The 18367-nt window shown below is 25.9% G+C and overlaps 2 protein-coding genes across 4 annotated transcripts in view; one reads left to right on the forward strand and one right to left on the reverse strand.

Annotated features, from left to right (window-relative positions):
• LOC105836105 (RCC1-like G exchanging factor-like protein) lies at positions 1–10489 on the forward strand. 2 transcript variants are annotated; one of them, XM_012679913.3, is made up of 8 exons: positions 1–458; positions 548–805; positions 3323–3605; positions 3685–3857; positions 5701–5859; positions 6000–6127; positions 6230–6361; positions 9879–10489. In XM_012679913.3, the coding sequence occupies exons 1-8, from the start codon at positions 347–349 to the stop codon at positions 9954–9956; spliced, it is 1323 nt and encodes a 440-aa protein (XP_012535367.1). In that variant the 5' UTR covers positions 1–346; the 3' UTR covers positions 9957–10489. The 2 variants fall into 2 exon arrangements, with proteins under 2 accessions (XP_012535367.1, XP_012535369.1); XM_012679915.3 differs by lacking the exon at positions 6230–6361.
• LOC105836104 overlaps positions 9972–18367 on the reverse strand; it is a 19020-nt gene continuing 10624 nt past the window's right edge. The window contains exons 10-17 of one of the 2 annotated variants that reach the window (XR_004962693.1): positions 17618–17750; positions 16243–16382; positions 15952–16149; positions 12489–12638; positions 11443–11603; positions 11330–11359; positions 11140–11225; positions 10307–10356 (exon numbers count right to left, since the gene is read on the reverse strand). Coding sequence is in view for 1 of the 2 variants with exons in the window: in XM_012679911.3 (XP_012535365.2) it covers positions 10220–10356; positions 11140–11359; positions 11443–11603; positions 12489–12638; positions 15952–16149; positions 16243–16382; positions 17618–17750 (1139 nt within the window). In the remaining variant the exon portion in view is untranslated. Of the gene's footprint in view, positions 10357–11139; positions 11360–11442; positions 11604–12488; positions 12639–15951; positions 16150–16242; positions 16383–17617; positions 17751–18367 lie in introns of both variants that reach the window. The other variant, XM_012679911.3, reaches the window with a different exon arrangement.

The following is an 18367-nucleotide window of genomic DNA, read 5'->3' on the forward strand; positions in this document are numbered from 1 at the left end:
CTCCGAACTCAACTCGTGCATGTACGTTTTCATCGGTTTTGTTGGCATGACAGGATTCTTAATTTAGAGATAGGCATTTACTTAGATGATTAATATTTCGTTTCTCGGAACAAAGCAACATTTATTTTTGCTAGATTTGTTTGTTATAAATAAAACCGCGTCAAATAAGCATAATTACCAAATTAATCTATACATGCCTTTTTACAAGTTAAGGATGTTTTTATAAGTTATAGAAAAATTCGTTATTTCGTTTTCGCGGAGCTTACTCATACCGAGAATTAAAAAATTTATTTGATTGTGAAAAAAATTTTCCTTAAAAAATATATCTTGAGGACATCTAAGGGAAATGTTCAGTGCAGGAAGAAGTTGCTTGGTAAGAGTGGCAAGAAGTGCTAAAAGTTTGTATCTAAACAGCCAGAGGTCAATGCCTTCGAAGCCTGAGCTTAAAACTTTACCAAGTTAGTAGACATTTATTTGTTAAATATTATGTATATTTGTATTATATTGATAAATTTGTGTTATACGAAATAATGTAAATTGTTTATAGTTTTCCAGTATCCAATAAGCCAAAAAGGTGATCGCAGAGTATATGTGTGGGGTCTTGCAGCTCATGGTGCTCTTGGAGATCCGAGAGCGATGAAAAAGAATGGAGTCTCATATATCTCAAAACCAAAAAGATTATCTTTTGCCGAGCGACATAAAGTGACAGATATTGCCTGTGGGTATGGCTTTACAGCTTATGCTGTACATTCTTTGGATGGAAACATTGTTTATGGGACTGGCATAAATACAGATTCGCAACTTGGTAATTAAATATCTGTTGTTGTTATACAACACGGACATCTTGCAACTATACTATGTTTCAGAAACAGTCAAAATGTAGATACACAGTGATTTTAATAATGTTACATTGCAACATTTTTAACACATTGTAGGCTTGTTCTTTTTTGCTGTACTGCTATACTGAAGCAATAAGCTAGATTGAGACAAATATATATGTCTTACTCTAATGTATTGTACCAGTGTAGTAGTGCAGTGAAAAAGAACGAGCCTAAAATGAAGAAATTTTTTTTTTCAGTTTTTATTTGTGTACAGATTGTATAATCAGAAAATATGCAGAAGTGTACATTTTTCTAACTTGCCAAAAATTAATAAGTCTTATATTGCATTTGAACAAAAATTTATCATGATTAGTCACATAAAATTATTTTTAAAAATATTTGATAGTCAACAATTTTCAGAATTAAAGAAAATTTTAATCAAAAATTTAATTTTATAATTTTGTATTTAGAGCAAAGTTTTAATATTAAATTATATGATTTTAAGACTTTAAAATTTTTAACATTATTCAATGAGTAATCTATAAAATGTGTATATAATGTGTATATACAAGAGCCAAAAGTTAAGAAAATAATTATATTAATTTATATTAGGTTATTAAATATGTACATTATTTATGATGTATTGATACATCTCTTTTTAGTGGAAATATATTGCTGAAATGATTGAAAATAGCTTTAAAATTGTTAAAAGGGAGAAATAAATTTTTTTGAAATAATGTTGAAAATATTTTAGTATATAAATACTTATAATAGCAAAATATTATGAAAGATACTTATTTTAAAGCTAACACAGGCCCACAAAAAAAGTACCCCGCACTTTGGACCAGACCAAGTTATTCCTATATATTTTGACTTGCTAAAAATGAATCTGATGTCAGTTTTGCTCCATCACATCTCAATTTTTTTCTAACCTCAGAAAACACCTTAAACCATAAAACTAGTAGTATCCAATCAAAGATTCGATTTTGGTTTTGGTTTCAGTAATATTTATAATCTTTTATACTTCTTAAAATGGATTAAATCGTGTATTTCTTTATAATTTTAAGATTTTGACTACTGTCACACTTTTTGATCCACATATAATACTGAATTTTAATAAATTTTGCTGAATAATTTTATTAAATTTTTTGCATTAATTGATTTTTATTTTTTCTGAATTTTTTCTAAATTTTGCTAAATTTTTCATGCTCTCGTGTAGAATTGTTGTTGAAATCTTAATGAAATGATATTGAAAATTTAAAGAGATTTTTATATACAATATTGTTTTATATAGTACTTATAATATAATAATATATTATAATAATGTGTGTGCCATTAATAGCGCACACTTTGCAAATTTATTAACTATTTTTTAAATCTTTATTTGCAAACTTATTACATAGATTGGTTAATTGAATAGATTGGTTAAATTAAAAACTTTTTAATTAGAGTAAGAAATTAAAATTTATTGTTAAGTATATGTTATATTGTAATATTGGTACTATTATTACAATATTTAGTAATGTTTATGTAATGTGGTGATTTTGCATTATTTCTACAATGTTTCCGTGCTGTATGGGTTCAGCTTTGTAAAATTTATTAATATTATTTATCATTATCATTATTTATCTTTATATAAAATTAAAGATATTTCTCTACTTTCAATTACCTCTACTTTCTCTTCTCTACTTTCAATTTCTCTACCTCAATTTGCAAATTTTTGAACTCACCTATAATAAAACTATTAAATATCTACTTATTAACCACATGCTAATGATTTAAATTGAATATTAATTTTATACAGTATTAAATATTATATTAAGAGTTACACACACACACACACACACACACACACACACACACACACACACACACACACACACACACACACACACACACACACAACGCGCGCGCACGCCCGCACGCACACAAAGAATTTGTAATCTTAAAAATTTTGTTTTATGTTCTTTTTTTATATAACAATTTATGATCAATTTTAGCATTAAAATAATTGAATTTTCTGAAAAAAATTAAACTTCCAAAAAAACCTTAATTTTTATAAAACCAAAAATTTTTTAAATTATTTATTTTATAAATATAATTTTTTCTCTGGACATGTAATAAATAAATATAAGAACAAAGTTTTAGACTTTGATTAAACTGATTGACTTTAAGGATCTATTAAAAGAAAAAGAAAGTAAAAAATTTGTTTTTTTTTAATTTTTATATTTATTATCTATTTATATTTATTTTTTTATTTTTTGTTTGATTCTTTGTGGAATAAAATTGTTCACAACATGACACTATTGATAAATAACAATTTGACACTATAACCCAGATTAAAAGAAAAGATTTTGTAGAAAACTGTTCAATTATTTTGTTTTATATGAAATTGTTCAATTTGATTTATAATAAAAGTCTTGAAATGTAAATAGAAAGATATCTATTTTGGCTTAGAAAAAAATTTTAAGAATTTTAATAATCTATTCTTTCTACAATAGGTCACAATCTTGATGAGAAGTTTTTTAATATGATATTTGTCCCAAGACCGATAACTTTACCATTGAAAAACAATTCGTCTATGATTATAGACATGGCCGCTGGAAGGGCGCATTTATTAATATTAACAACAGAGGGTCTGTTCACATTAGGTAACAATGCGTATGGTCAATGCGGCAGGCCGATTATATTAAATGAAAATTATGAGAAAAGTATGACTGTACATTGTATACCCGACATTAAAGGAAACAAAATTGTCGCGGTGACAGCTGGTCAAGATCATAGGTACAAAATATCAATTTAATATTAATGATGTAGTTACACAATTTTTCCCATGTATTTTCTCATTAACGTTATATAACAGCATACTCTTGACAGAGACAGGTGAGATATACACATTTGGCTGGGGTGCTGATGGACAGACGGGTCTTGCACATTATCAAAATGAACATCGACCGAGTTTGGTTAAGGGTGATCTAGCGGGACAGCGCATAGTTAAAGTTACCTGTGCTGCTGATTGTGTTTTAGCTCTTAGCGGTACGTAACAATGAAATATATAACGTGTACAGCGAAGTAATGCGTTATTACGAATAACGCGGGTCATCGTTACTTTTATTTTTTTATATAGGTAAATTATTATTATATTTATTTATATATGTATATAGATAAATCAATTTAAGAAGATTCTTTTGTTAAAGAATTGAAAGGGATATTTTTTATTTATATATATTTTTAAATATATCTAGGCTTTTCTGTATATTGGATGAAGCTTTAGTCTTCTTATTGTTTTAACATTTGTCAATTTTAGTTGTTAAATTTCATAAGTCTTAAAATTATAAGATTTGTTTAATACACACAAAGGTTGTTTTAAAAAGTTTAAAGGGTTCGGCAGATCCTGCTTGTGTTTGGATTAAGAATTAACATAAAGGCGCAAATTCATGATGTGAATATTCGTTGCGAATGGTAGGTCACGTGGGCATTCGTAATTCGCTGCGAATATTCATTGCTCACAGGATTTTTCCTGCTTTTAACGAATATTCGCAAAAATTAAGATTGCAGCAGCTACAATAATTCAACCAGAAATACAAATTCCAAAAAGATACGAAATAAGTCAATTTTGTATGATGGTGGGTAAAAAATTAAGGAAACTTGATTCCAAGACAGCTAGTACAGCAATGTTCAAATTGTATGAACTGTTATATAAAATTGAAAATGATTTAAATTAATAATTATTTTTATTATTTCATTATTATCATTATTTCTATATTAATAAAAAATAATAAAAATATATCATTTATTTTTAATATAAGCGTTACAAACTATTATGTCTATGGACAATATAATATGACATACATATATGTGTAGTTTTGTATATAACTGCATGTACATTGACTGTTTTTGTAATAAATGTTTATTTTTACTGTGTAAAACTTGTATTTATAATATTTTTTGAATAGAAAAAAAAACAAAAATTATGATTTCTAAAAAATATATTTTAATCATAAAAGAATAATTGTATGCAAATACAAAATAATTTCTACTGCTTTTCTCTAGTCCTGGAGTGGTTTCCTGCATTTAAATTTTCCATAATTTAAGAGACTGTACCTAGTTAAACAGACTAATTATACTTAATAAATTTTTAAAAATTTAAATTATTGTTTATTAGTTTGATATTCATTTACTTTTATTTTACTTATAGTTGTTTGCACTTAACGTGTTATTTGTGATTTCACATTCGTCAATTCGTAACTATTTGCAACTGTTTGCAACTGCTTGCAATTCGCAATTTGCAGCGAATTATTCGCAGCATGAAAAAGCGCCTTAAGCGTTTTTGTGGAAAATATTTACAAAAGGTTACATCTCCAAAAGTCAATGATATATCTTATCATCCTTCTGAGTGACTTTAAAAACTTCAGAAGGGTAGGATTTAGTCTTTGTTTATTGTTTATTAAAAAGTTATTAACAATATAAGTTATGGTAAAAGTTCCAAAAAATGGAGCTTGCTTCAATATTTTGAGGATTTATTAAGAAAATCTCTGGACTTTTTAGGTTCTTGTGGAAATTTTATATTTGCCCCTTTTTACATTAATATTTTGTTTGATTTTTTCCGATAAATTGTTCAATATAATGTTACCGATAGAGAATGATTTAGTGTTATGATCCAGATTAAAAAAAAAAACACTTATTTGGTTTTTGTAAAAAAACAATTTTATACATATTTTATATTTGTTTTTTATTTTAAGTAATAAAATAATTACAATATTAAAAATTATTAAATAAATTTAATATATTTTATTTGTAAATAAAGTTTATATGAAATAACAAAGAAATATTTATCATGAAAATATAATCAAAATAAATGAAGATTTTTATTTTACAGATAAAGGAAAAGTATATGGTTGGGGTAATTCGGAATATGGTCAATTACCAGTCAGAGAAGATAGTTATCAAGTAAACATTGCTACAGAATTAGATACACGGGAGTTAGGACATATTATAGATATTGCATCAGGTGGATGTTTTTGTATGGTTTTAAACAGTAAGTATTAAAATTTATTATAATATCAATTTACTAGTTTTATTTTAATGATTATTTATGATTTTTATTTATAAATAATTAAATATCTACGTATTAATTTCTGTTATCTGACACTAGCTAATATTAAATTTACATTATAGATGATGGTAATGTCTATGTGTGGGGATACGGTATACTCGGTTTTGGGCCTCAAGTGCAGAAAATATCAAAACCAACCCTGATTTCTCCCACGTTATTTGGCAATAATATATATAATCGTAATGTCAAGGTAATCAAAATAATTTGAATTTAAAAATATCTTATTAATTCGAAACTCTTTCGTGAACATATGTGTGTATAAACTATACATCAATACATTTTAATTTGTTAGGTATCAAGCATATATTGTGGAATTAGTCAATTGGCGGCACTAACTAACATGGGAGATTTATACATGTGGGGTTGCAATAAATTTGGATCTTTAGGATTAGGGCACACAAAAAATCAATTTTTTCCTTTAAGGGTAAATTTATATTATTAGTTTTCTTACATTATTGTGTGTACATACATTGTGCAACAAGATTAGCCCAACAAAAATGTATACTAAAATTTTACGCAACTTCAAATAATTGTAATTTCCCGAAAATTTATCGTATTTAATATTTTTTTTTTTTTTTATGCTTGAAGTGTGTATTTTGAGTTGCTTACTTAAAGAACATTTATCAGATTTTGATCCTCTTTTTTTTCCCTTTGCCATCTCTTCAAAAGTAAAAATGTGTTTGAAATCTCTTCAAAAAATTTATATTTTGTCGTGCTCCATGAGGTGCAATAATTTTTTTCCGAAACTATAAGAATTATGGCAAAATATGAACTTCTCCCTACAAATAAAAAAAATTGAAGTTTGTACAATTTTTTTGCGAAGTTATCGACGCCTATTCCACTTTTTAGTTGGACGGTTATGTGAGAGCAACAGCTTATTGATTATGATAATTAAGACTTGCAACGCTTTTTTTAGCAGTAGTGTTATATAAATCGTATTTGTGTTAAACTGTTTTTTTTTTCAAATAAGTATTTTGAAGTAGTTAAATATTACATTTTTTATTATTATTAACGTGTATACTTTTTTAAACAATTTATATAATTTTTATTATAATATTTTATATAAACTTTTGTGTTACAATCGCGCGCATATTAAATTTTAATATACTAGATATCACAGACGTGCAGTTTGAGCGCGCTATTTATCTTTTTATTATTTAAAAAAATAAATTGCAGTGATAATTGTATAGATAACTATCTATACAATATTATCATTTGCTAACTCCGCAATGACAGTCTCTCACGAAGTTAGCGTAGCAAGAGAATTAAGCAGTGTCGCAGAAAAGCGGTGACAGTACTTCGATAAATTTGATTATTGATTTTAAGCCTTTTAAGAATAAATTTTATTTATTTTGATTTAATTTATTTTTATGTAAGGACTGTGTTTCAAGACCGATAAATATGTAATAAACAGTTCGCATGGGCTGAAGATTATAATTTCCGCTTTTAATTAGACAATACCAGGAAAGTTACTTTTTAAAAATAAATTGTTACCGTTACCGTTACTTAAGAAGTGACGATTCGTTACTTTTTTTGTTACTTTTTTAATGCTAAAACGAGGTTAAATAAAAAATTTGTAAAATGTTTATTTAAAATGATAACGTAAGCAACATATCCCGGATAGCACAAAATATTTATAAAATATTTATAAGGAAAATTATTTATGATAAATATTTTGTACATATTTTTATATCCGAGTTTGTCAAGTATAAAAAAAATTATGATAAACATTTATGAAAATATTTAAAATAAATATTTATACCACTATTATCGAAAAATATAAAAAATATTTCAAGTTCATATATCATAAATATTTTTCAGTACATTAAAAAAATACATTCTATATATTGTTGATAATAATTTTTGTATCATTTCTAAATGTTTTATGAAAATAATTATATAAACTTTAAAAAATATTTTTTGAAGATAAATTTATAAAATATTTATAAATATTTATGATAATATTTTGTGCTATCTGGGATTTTAAATTTGCAAAATAAAAAAGTTTTAAACAAAGTTTCAAAATGCTTAAAATGTAAATAAAAAAGTTTTAATTAATTAAATTTATATAGCCAAATTTATACTTTTACTCTTGATACAATTTTATTAAACTTACAATTGTTTTCTTAAAATGTATAAAATTACAAGGATTATTCGGATTAGGATATAGGATTATAAATTATTTTACAAAATATAAATTTTGTTAAATTTTATAGATAATTTTTATTAATTTTTAATAAAAGTTGATATTCCATTATAATTATACCATCGTTCAGATTACATCTACAAGGTGATAAAACAGTATTACTAATACTAAACATTCTCTCAACAGCTGCGCTGCTTGGTAAAGTCGTATTGAATTTAATAGTTTTTTTAGTTTTGGGCAGTCTTGCAATAAACTTAAAGGCCAATATTTATAAAGTTTGTTGATAAGAGTTACGGCGCTGTAATTGAACGCGTTCAGCAGACGGAGCGGATCAGTGAGCGCTCAGTAATTCTCTAATATGATTGGTCCTTGCCTTTAGTTCTTGGTTGGATTTAGAAGCAGAAACCAATCATAGTAAAGAATTACTGAGCGTTCACTGATCCGCTCCGTCTGAACGCGCCCATTGATTCATGATATCTTAAAACTATTTTTATAAGATGATGTTAACTGTGAATATCGATTGAATGAAGATTGAAAATGTAAAAATTATGATGTCATAAGTAGAAAATTCGAACTATAAAAAGTAACGGTAAAAGTAACTGTTAAATTCGTTACCGTTACTAAAAAAATGTAACTATGTTACCGTTACAGAAAAAAAGTAACGTCGTTACCAGTCTGTTATCCAAAAAATAACAGTAACGGTAACGGCGTTACACGTAACGCGTTACTTCCCAACTCTGGACAATACATTACTCTAACTTGAAATTCAATTACTAGCTTGTATAGCTAGATATAGATGCTCAGAAGCATCTATAAAATCTTTCCTTTCTCGAAAAAACTGTGAATAACTTATTCGACCGACAAATGTTTTAAACATAAAGTTAAAGGTCGCTTGTTACGGTCTACAGCGGATCTTGGTGCTAAATATAATTTTTTATTAATTTAATATTTTTAACTCGTAAACTACGCGCCGATTCTTTTGAGGTTTTATTTTTTGCAATAAATTAGTTTTTTCGAGAAAGGCGGGAATTTAAAGATGCTTTTAAGCATCGATATCTAGCTATTAACTGTGTTTCAAGACTGATAAAATAATCAGCGCACAGTTTATATGAGCTAAATAAATTAATAGAAAAATTATATTTAGCACCAAGATTCGTTGCAGATCGTAATAGGCGACCTAAACTTTATGTTTAAAACATTTATCGTTCGAATTTACTATTATTGAATAAAACAAAAAATATAATATAATAATAATGTAATGTTTAATTATTAAAAAATAGAAATTATTTGGAAAAAAGGGCTGCTCTTAGTCATGATCGGCCGTTGCCATCACGTGATTAGCAAAAAGTGGTACATACAATGGGAGTCGACTCGGGAACGCGATTGAAAGTTGTAAATTGTGCCACGTTCACTATTCTAGATAATAAAATAAAAATTGAGAAAATCAAGAATAACAAAATTGCGATTCCAGTTTTTTCAGTTACAAATCTATAGATAATAAAGCATTTTATTAAAATATTTAAATATTGAGGTTTACAAAATTAAGAATAATAAAACTTCGATGGAAGTTTTGTTTTTCAAACTATATGATTAAATATTCACGTGCTTTAGACTTTTTACACGAATATTTAAATATTTGTAATTAAAAAACGAAATCTTTTATCACAATTTTGCTATTCTTGATTTTTATTTTATTTTACCTACGTTATTTATAAATTTTTTTCTACTTGTTGTCGAACTCTTATATACATAAATAATAAAAATTTGTTATTTATAATAATTTATCTTTTTGTAGGTTGCAGTGGGAGCTCAAGTGAAAAAGATTACCTGTGGTGTGGACCATACAGTGGCTCTTTGTAAACCTTTTATTTAAAGCAAATTCCATTTATTTAAGTGTCAGTTTATTTATTCAAGCAAGTTTTACAATATTTGTCGTATTTCAAAGTTTTAAAACATCGTCAATATATAAATACATATAGTGACTACAAAATATCTCACATGCCTCACATCAGGCAGTAAAAGGGCAGTACTAAGTGATATTTACAATTCTAATTCTAATTTGACTAATGTTGTAACACATTGATGCAATCTTGTTTGTTAAAAAAAATTAACTTATATAATTTTTTATACCATTTGCTATAAAAATGTGTATAACGTACTTATGATTAAAACAAAAATGTTGAGCATGTTTATGTTTGCGTTACTTTCACATACCAAATTTTCATAGGAAATGGTGTACTTAATCATATGAGGAAATCTGCACACAGCTGGATCTAAAAAAAAATACATATAGAAAATAAGAAAAGAAGTTAACATCTTGATCAACATGTATTTAGCAATATTGAGTAACAAGTAATTAAAACGTGAAATGTTAAATAATAAACTTATAATGTTAACAATTTTTAATTTAATTAATTTCAAGTTAATTGTTAATTTCAATAAATTAAACCTAATTTAAAACACAAACTTTATTAACTTTTTTTCCTAAATTAAATTTTTTTCTTTGTAAATATATTCTTAAAGGAAAAAATGTATTACCCTGTTAAAACAATATTTGTTTGTTATTTCACGTGAACTTAATTTACAAATAAAATATTATATTTCATGATGTAATTGTTTTATCACTTAGAGTAATTTAATTTTAAAAAATTACAATTTTTTAATTTTTAATATAAATAATGCTTTTCAAAATTAATTTTCAATTTAATTAAGTTAATTTTAATGCAATTCTTATAACTGAGTTAAGTTTTTATTAATGCAACTTCTAACTTAATTTAGCGCTAGAAAACCGGCATTAAATGAATATCTATTTCTACTATTTTTTAATTTTTATTTTTAACTTTTTATGTATTCGGTATTATTTTTAATTTTTTAAATATTTTAATAATAAATCCGTCAATAAAATATCTGACAAAAACCTTAATTTTGTAATTTAATCTAAAAATCTGAAACATGATATTTCGAAAAGTGTGATTGTTTTAGTTTTAAAAAAAGGATAAATTTATTTAAGCCTGAATTTAACTATTACTAGCCATTCTATAACTCATTGTGCTTACCTGAACATTGAAAATTTGTAATCGAAGAATTATCGAGTGTATTGGCAACTATTAATAGATATTGAGGATCACAAAGATGTATCAAGCTGGCGTCACGACAGGAAGTTGAAATAATAAGTTCATTATTATTTATAGATTCGCAGTTTATATTTGTGGCATTAATGTTTATAAAATGCCGCGCTCTACATACTTTTAAGTTACCCCAACCAGATCCTTCAATCTAAGAAATATTTATTTGTATAATATTTAGAAAAATAAAACATGTTTAACTATCTATGATTCTTTATGTAAGAAAAATTTTACCTTTATTTTGGCAACATAGTCATTGTCGGTAGAAAAGAAATAATTAGGGTGCATCCTGTAAGAAACTACTGTATTCGGTTCAATATAATCGATAAACGAATTTGTAGATCCAGCAGGAGAATAATCGGCTCCACATCTTGTATTGATCAAGCGTTGTGGGACTATAACAACATGAATTATATTGTAGAATTATGGTAAGTTCCAAAAGAAATCTTTGAAAATTTTTATTTTTTTTATTTTATTTTTTTCACTTGAAAATTCTGATATTCCATTCACCATTGGATTCATGGTATCCAAAACATTATAAAAACATACAAAACTCCTATTGCTAATGATCGCGAAAAAATTATTTTTTTAGTTCTCTGACCGCTATATTGGATCCGCCATTATTAAGACAGTTAATTTTGATAAGCTAATAGTTATGTTGGATTCATACAAAATTTATACTATAAAGGAAAAAAGCTTGATGATGAGATAATAATAATAGAATTATTAAGAAAAAATTCATATTCACTAAATTTCTTGCCAATTTCCGTCATTTTGAAAAGGTTAGGTTTAATTCAATGAATTGGGGTTGAAACAAAAATTTCTCGTTAAACTTTAACTATTTTATTCACTTCTGGACGCGGTTAAAAATGAATCCTAAAACTTTATTTATTGAAAAAAAAAAATCAAATTTTTTTTGTATTTTTCCACTTAAAATTTGCCATATTGGTTTTATGGCATAAAAATGCAATTTTGACCCCGAAAATAAAAAAAAAGGCACACCCAAAAATAGTAAGATACATGGTTTTGGTCAAAACATTTATCATTTTTTCTATTGAAAATAAAGCTTAAAAATAAACAAAAAATTGCGTGTCTTTGGGCATTAATAGATTAACTTAAAAAGTTCTAGGATTTTCCATTCTCTCCTCCCCCACACATAAAATTTTCGAAGAAAACTTATCCAAAGAAAGTATTTTTTCTACATTTTTTATACATAAAAAAAATAATTGAGAAATTTTGAAAATTTTTATGAAGGATACTATTAATAATTTATTCTTTACCTTGTTTTATCCTCGAAATTAAATTGGCAATCGCTATTGAACTTCCTATATCGCCAGAAACGCTTGTGGAAAATAAATCATTTGCTGGATCACGTACAAGTTCTGTCCATCTGTCTTTTGTTCCATAAGTCAATATAAGTAACGTAGCATCTGTAATAATAATAAGGTAAAAAAATTTACTCATCTCGGAAATTTTATTAACATTTTTATATGACATTTTCTACTTTGTTGCGCTGATTTTTCAAAAAATTTCTAGGATTTTGTTAAAAAAATAAAAAATTTTTTAAATTATAGATTTTTGTCTTTTATTTATTAGTTTGAAGATACTCAAAATGTATTTAAAACGTAAAAATGTTATACAAAAGTTTTATAATAAAATTATCTATATCCGTAATTATACATTTTTTTATATCTGTAATTATACATTTTTTGAAAATATTGAGTTTTGGAAGGAAAGTAATGTTGTATTTTCTTAACACAGTTTTATTTTTTGCCAGATTCTTGTAAAAATGTTAAATGGAGGGGAGAAAAATAGAATCGCGCTTATTTCATGTTGTACTGAAAATTTTGTAATAAAATGTGACGGCACTGTCAGTTGTACACGCACCGGCAGAAATGGTGTCCCGCGACGTTCAGCGCTCGGCGATCACCCACACACGCGAAGCGCCGTACGTGTTACTGGGCGCGCGGAGGAGCCGAGGAGATGGGAGAGGAGCGAAAAAAGTGGGGATCGCGCCGGTGTTGCATCCTTCACCAACGTCGCACGTTGAAGAAGGATAGAGCTAAGATGAGTGAGAAGACGTGATACCGACTCGATGGTGTCCCAATATCCGTTTCACTCGCACTCGATACTAATATCGTCTCTCGCTCGCCAATACCATATTAATTATGTTAAATGTTAGATGAACAAAAAATTAACTTACAATCTATCTTACAAACTACAATTAACTTACAAACTATCAACATTAAATAAATCTAAATGTTAAAATAAAATTTTTATTATCTTTTAAAATTATTATTTACACAATTTTGCACACACTTACTTACAATACAAGAAATTAATCTTATACTCTAAATTTGTAAATGGATAAGAAACTCTTATAGTGAGTCTGAAAATTATCCGTAACGATGGTTATAATTTCACACAAAAATTTGTTACGGGATGAAAAAGAAGCATTATTACGCAATCATAAGTGAATCAATAATTAATTGGGATAAACGTTAATTTTTTTCTTTCTATGTATAACATAATTAATATTTCAATAAAAATTTGTGTTTTTTTAAATTAAATTTTATCACTTTACATAATATAAAGTAATGAATGACATGCTAATAGAATAAATGTCGACGCTTCGTGCACTCGGATAGCCGTCTCTCAAAGAAAAAGGAAAGCACGACGCATCGGTATTGGCGAGCGAGAGACGATATTAGTATCGAGTGCGAGTGAAACGGATATTGGGACACCATCGAGTCGGTATCACGTCTTCTCACTCATCTTAGCTCTATCCTTCTTCAACGTGCGACGTTAGTGAAGGATGCAACACCGGCGCGATCCCCACTTTTTTCGCTCCTCTCCCATCTCCCCGGCTCCTCCGTGCGCCCAGTAACACGTACGGCGCTTTGCGTGTGTGGGTGATCGCCGCGCGCTGAACGTCGCGGGACACCATTTCTGCCGGTGCGTGTACACACGCGATAGGAAAGCCTGGCCATATGAAGTTAGCTGCGTTTCAGGATTTCTATAGTACATGTAATGTGCTATATAGAAATAATCGGAACGCAACTAACTTTATATGACAAGGCATTCTTGTTCGCGTCTGTACATTGTATTATAATAATACTTCGATGTATTATAATAACACTTTTTGATAAAATGTGAACAGTGGAATCACATTGCTTGACAATCAGTTAATGTTAGCAAATACTGCTTCAGAAATTCATTTTCCATCATCCTCTTTAGTACATCTAACGATACCTTTTGAATCTCTTCTATTGTACTTTTAACTTAAAAGGAAGGCTTTTACAAACTACTGTCACTGACTGACTGTCATTTTTATCTTTTTTATTTTTACTTGAAAGCCCTGTGGATCTATAATTATTTCCCAAAATAAAAATAAAGTACAAGAGAAAATAATTTGATAAAGAAGATTTGAAAGGTATTGTTAAACGTGCTGAAGATTAAGCTAATGAGAATTAAAGTATTATACTTCCAGCAGTGTTTTCAAACATTATAATTGCATTGGAATTGAATGCATCATTACATCAATCAACTACCTTGAAGAAGATAACGTTCTCCTTAATTAACCCTTTACAGCATGGTGGGACTTTCAAGTCTCACCTTTTTCCGTAATTTTTAATTATTTTGACGAAATTCTTGACTTTAAATATACGTTCTTTTTGTTTTTATAGACTCTTTAATATATGAATAATAAGCTTAGAAAAAAATTTTTCATATAAAAGCATATATATAAATATATAAAAAATATGTTCATATATTTTTATACTAATAGTTTCTTTTCTTTTCTAAAATTTTTATTTGGTATAAAACAATAATAGTTATGCTAAAAAGATAAAACCTATTTAAAAACATCATTTCCGCATTAAGTTTTTTTTTAATTAAGTATAAAAAATAAAAAAATTATCCATATATAATCATATCCCAGATAGCACAAAATATTTATAAAATATTTATAAAATATTTATAAGGAGGAAAAATATTTATGATAAATATTTTGTATATATTTTTATGTCCGAGTTTGTCAGGTATAAAAAAAATTATGATAAACATTTATAAAAATATTTAAAATAAATATACTATTATTATCAAAGAATATGAAAAATATTTTAAGTTCATATACCATAAATATTTTTCAGTACATTTAAAAAATATATTCTATATATTGTTGATAATAATTTTTATATCATTTCTAAATGGTTTATGAAAATAATTATATAATCTTTAAAAAATATTTTTTGAAAATAAATTTGTAAAATATTTATAAATATTTATGATAATATTTTGTGCTATCTGGGGGATATTATATATGTTCTATAAAACAAAAATATTTCTTATTTCTTCACTTTTTGTAAAAGAAACAATGCAAAAATTATCCTTTTAATTAGTTTCTGTCTTTTCAGTATACCTATTATTTTATATTAAACAGAAATTTTACAAAAAACGAAACTAGTATAAACATATATGGACATATTTTATATATATTTATATGTTTAAATAAAAAAATTTTTTCTGGAAGTGTAAAAGACAATTGTCAATTCTTATTTGTATAAATACTATAAATACAGAAATAATTAAAATTTGTGCTTTTTATAAAGAAAATGCGTTGCCCATTAAATACTGAAATTTAGACATTTGTTTAGAATACACTAAATATTTTTCAAAATTTTTAAAGAGATTAACATAATAATTTCAACTCATAGTTTTTGTAGAAAGCAATTAAAAATTTACCTGGTACTTTTTCTCGCATGGTCTTGATCTTTTCTTTACAGTATTGCTTGTCGGTTTCTGAAAGAGTTGTTGTAAATGGAATAATTAAAACTACATCAGATTTCCCGTGTCCAAAACTAGATCGTTCATCGTTCAGTTTCTTTTTTTGCAAAATATGTAGTTGTTCGAGTGATTTAGGAAGATCGAAGCCGCTTATACCTAGAAAAAATATTTTTAATTTAAACTCTTAACAGGATATATTGTAAGTTATTTGACATTATATTATTCTATAACGTGCAAGCACACACATACCATTTGTATAATTCGTCATATTAAAATAACCGAAGTCTAAAATACTGTTGGTAGTATTTAACATAATACTGCCATCACCTCCATTCATAATTGTGAATTGACTGTTGTATGGATTTATTTTGATATTATCCAATATGTCCCTATTAAGAGAAACATAGAATATACCTATTTGTTCATTGGAATTATATGTTTATCTAATAAGGAGAAAAGATTCCCAAATCGGAAATTTAAAAAATTATGTCGAATCTGAATCTGTGGTCAAAATATATTTTGACATTGCATAGAGAAAATATCCTGATACGTAATAAATTTTTTTTTCATTTGCTGTCTCTTTGAATTTATTTTGAAAAAATACATATAATTAACACTTAACATAGCAATTTATTTTTTATTACTCTTCACAATGAAAGATGAAAAAAAAAATCATAAACAAAATGTAATTCTTTTAATAAAAGTTAAATTAAAAATAAAAAAAATATTGAAACATAATTATTTAATAATTGTATTCAATAAGTTTTTTATTAATAATTGAATAATAAAAATTTTATATGATATATAATATAAATTATAGGGTATAAATTCGGGTAAAAATAGGGTATATTATATGAAATAGGCACTAAAAAATCCGTGTAATAGACTATCTTGTTATTAGCAAAAATCAGGAAAACCTAGAATGTTTAAGAAAAAAACATTCTTTTTTACTCTTAAAAATTATAGATTTTTGTAAGATTTTATTGATATTCAAAAAAATTTTGGAAATTTTATCTTTATATTTTATCGATATATCGATTAGTAATATGATATATTGATGTATACATTCACATACATTTTTGTATTACTTGTTTCTTTATAAAAAATCAGTGACAATAAAAATAATACATAGTTCTAAATTTGTGTTATGTGTTTAATCACCTTCCCATATTTTATATTTTAAGTGAGCTAAATCCGTGTGTTGCGGACAAATAGTTATGTGCTGTTTAGTTCCTATTATTTCTTTTTAGTTTCTTTCTCAAATCTAATATTTAAAACTTAAACGTTTTCTTTTGCGTTAGTCTTTATGATTGAGGAATATATACATAAACCATCTATATAATAAAATATATAATTTTATTGTTATAAAATAAGTTTTAAAGTTGCATTAAAAAATTCTGTAGTATTACTTGGAAATTTTAAATAAAATTTTTGAAAAAGAACATGAAAAATCTTTTAGAAAATTTGAGTGAACACCCTGCCTGTATGTAATGCCAAAGTTCATAATTTTTTGAATTTTCGACTTGGAAACTTTTCCTTGTAAGATAGCTTGCAATATATTACAAAATATTATATACAATATACAACTACGTAAATTTACGTTATACGTAAATTGTATACTTACGCAAGTATTGGTTGTATATCAATAAAAGGCCATGTTGTATCGAGAATAATTGTTAAATCAATAGCAACCTGAATAATATCATTATGGAATCCTGTTTCTGTCTCGTGACATGATAAATCCTTATTCATTGATTCTGAAAATCATACGTTTTACAGATTTATTTCTTATTTGAATTTATTTTATTTCGTAAAATAAAAAAAATTAGGGTTGGGAAAGTTGCTTTTTAAAAATAACTTGTTACATCGATATTCGCTATCGATGAATAATTAATTAATGTTACTAGTTACTGCTTTTAAAATGCAATTCATGACTATTATTTTGATTCTCAAAAGTAATTCATAAGATTTGCGTTACTTTTTTCATTACTTTTTTAAATACTTCTCAATAACGGGATTAAGAAAAATTTATTTTTTAATATTTCTTATGAAAATATTAATAAAAAGAATAAAATTTTATATATTAAATTCACAAGATCGCAGACAAAAAGTTTATAAAAAAATTTTTTTTTAATACTTAGATTGCAAATAAAAATCTTTTAAAAATTTTTATTTAAAGATTTTTAAATTGCAATTAATGTTAGGATCATAAAAAGAATTGCTCTTTCTTTCTAATTGAAGATGTAGTGGAATATATGAAAAAAAGATATAAGGATAGAAAAAGTAAAAATAAAGAAATAAATATAATAATTCCTATCCTTTTCCTGACAAATATATTCAATAATTGTTTTTGTTTATTTAGTGAGAAAATAAA

Source organism: Monomorium pharaonis, chromosome 3, assembly GCF_013373865.1.
Source record: "Monomorium pharaonis isolate MP-MQ-018 chromosome 3, ASM1337386v2, whole genome shotgun sequence".
NCBI lineage: Eukaryota > Metazoa > Arthropoda > Insecta > Hymenoptera > Formicidae > Monomorium > Monomorium pharaonis.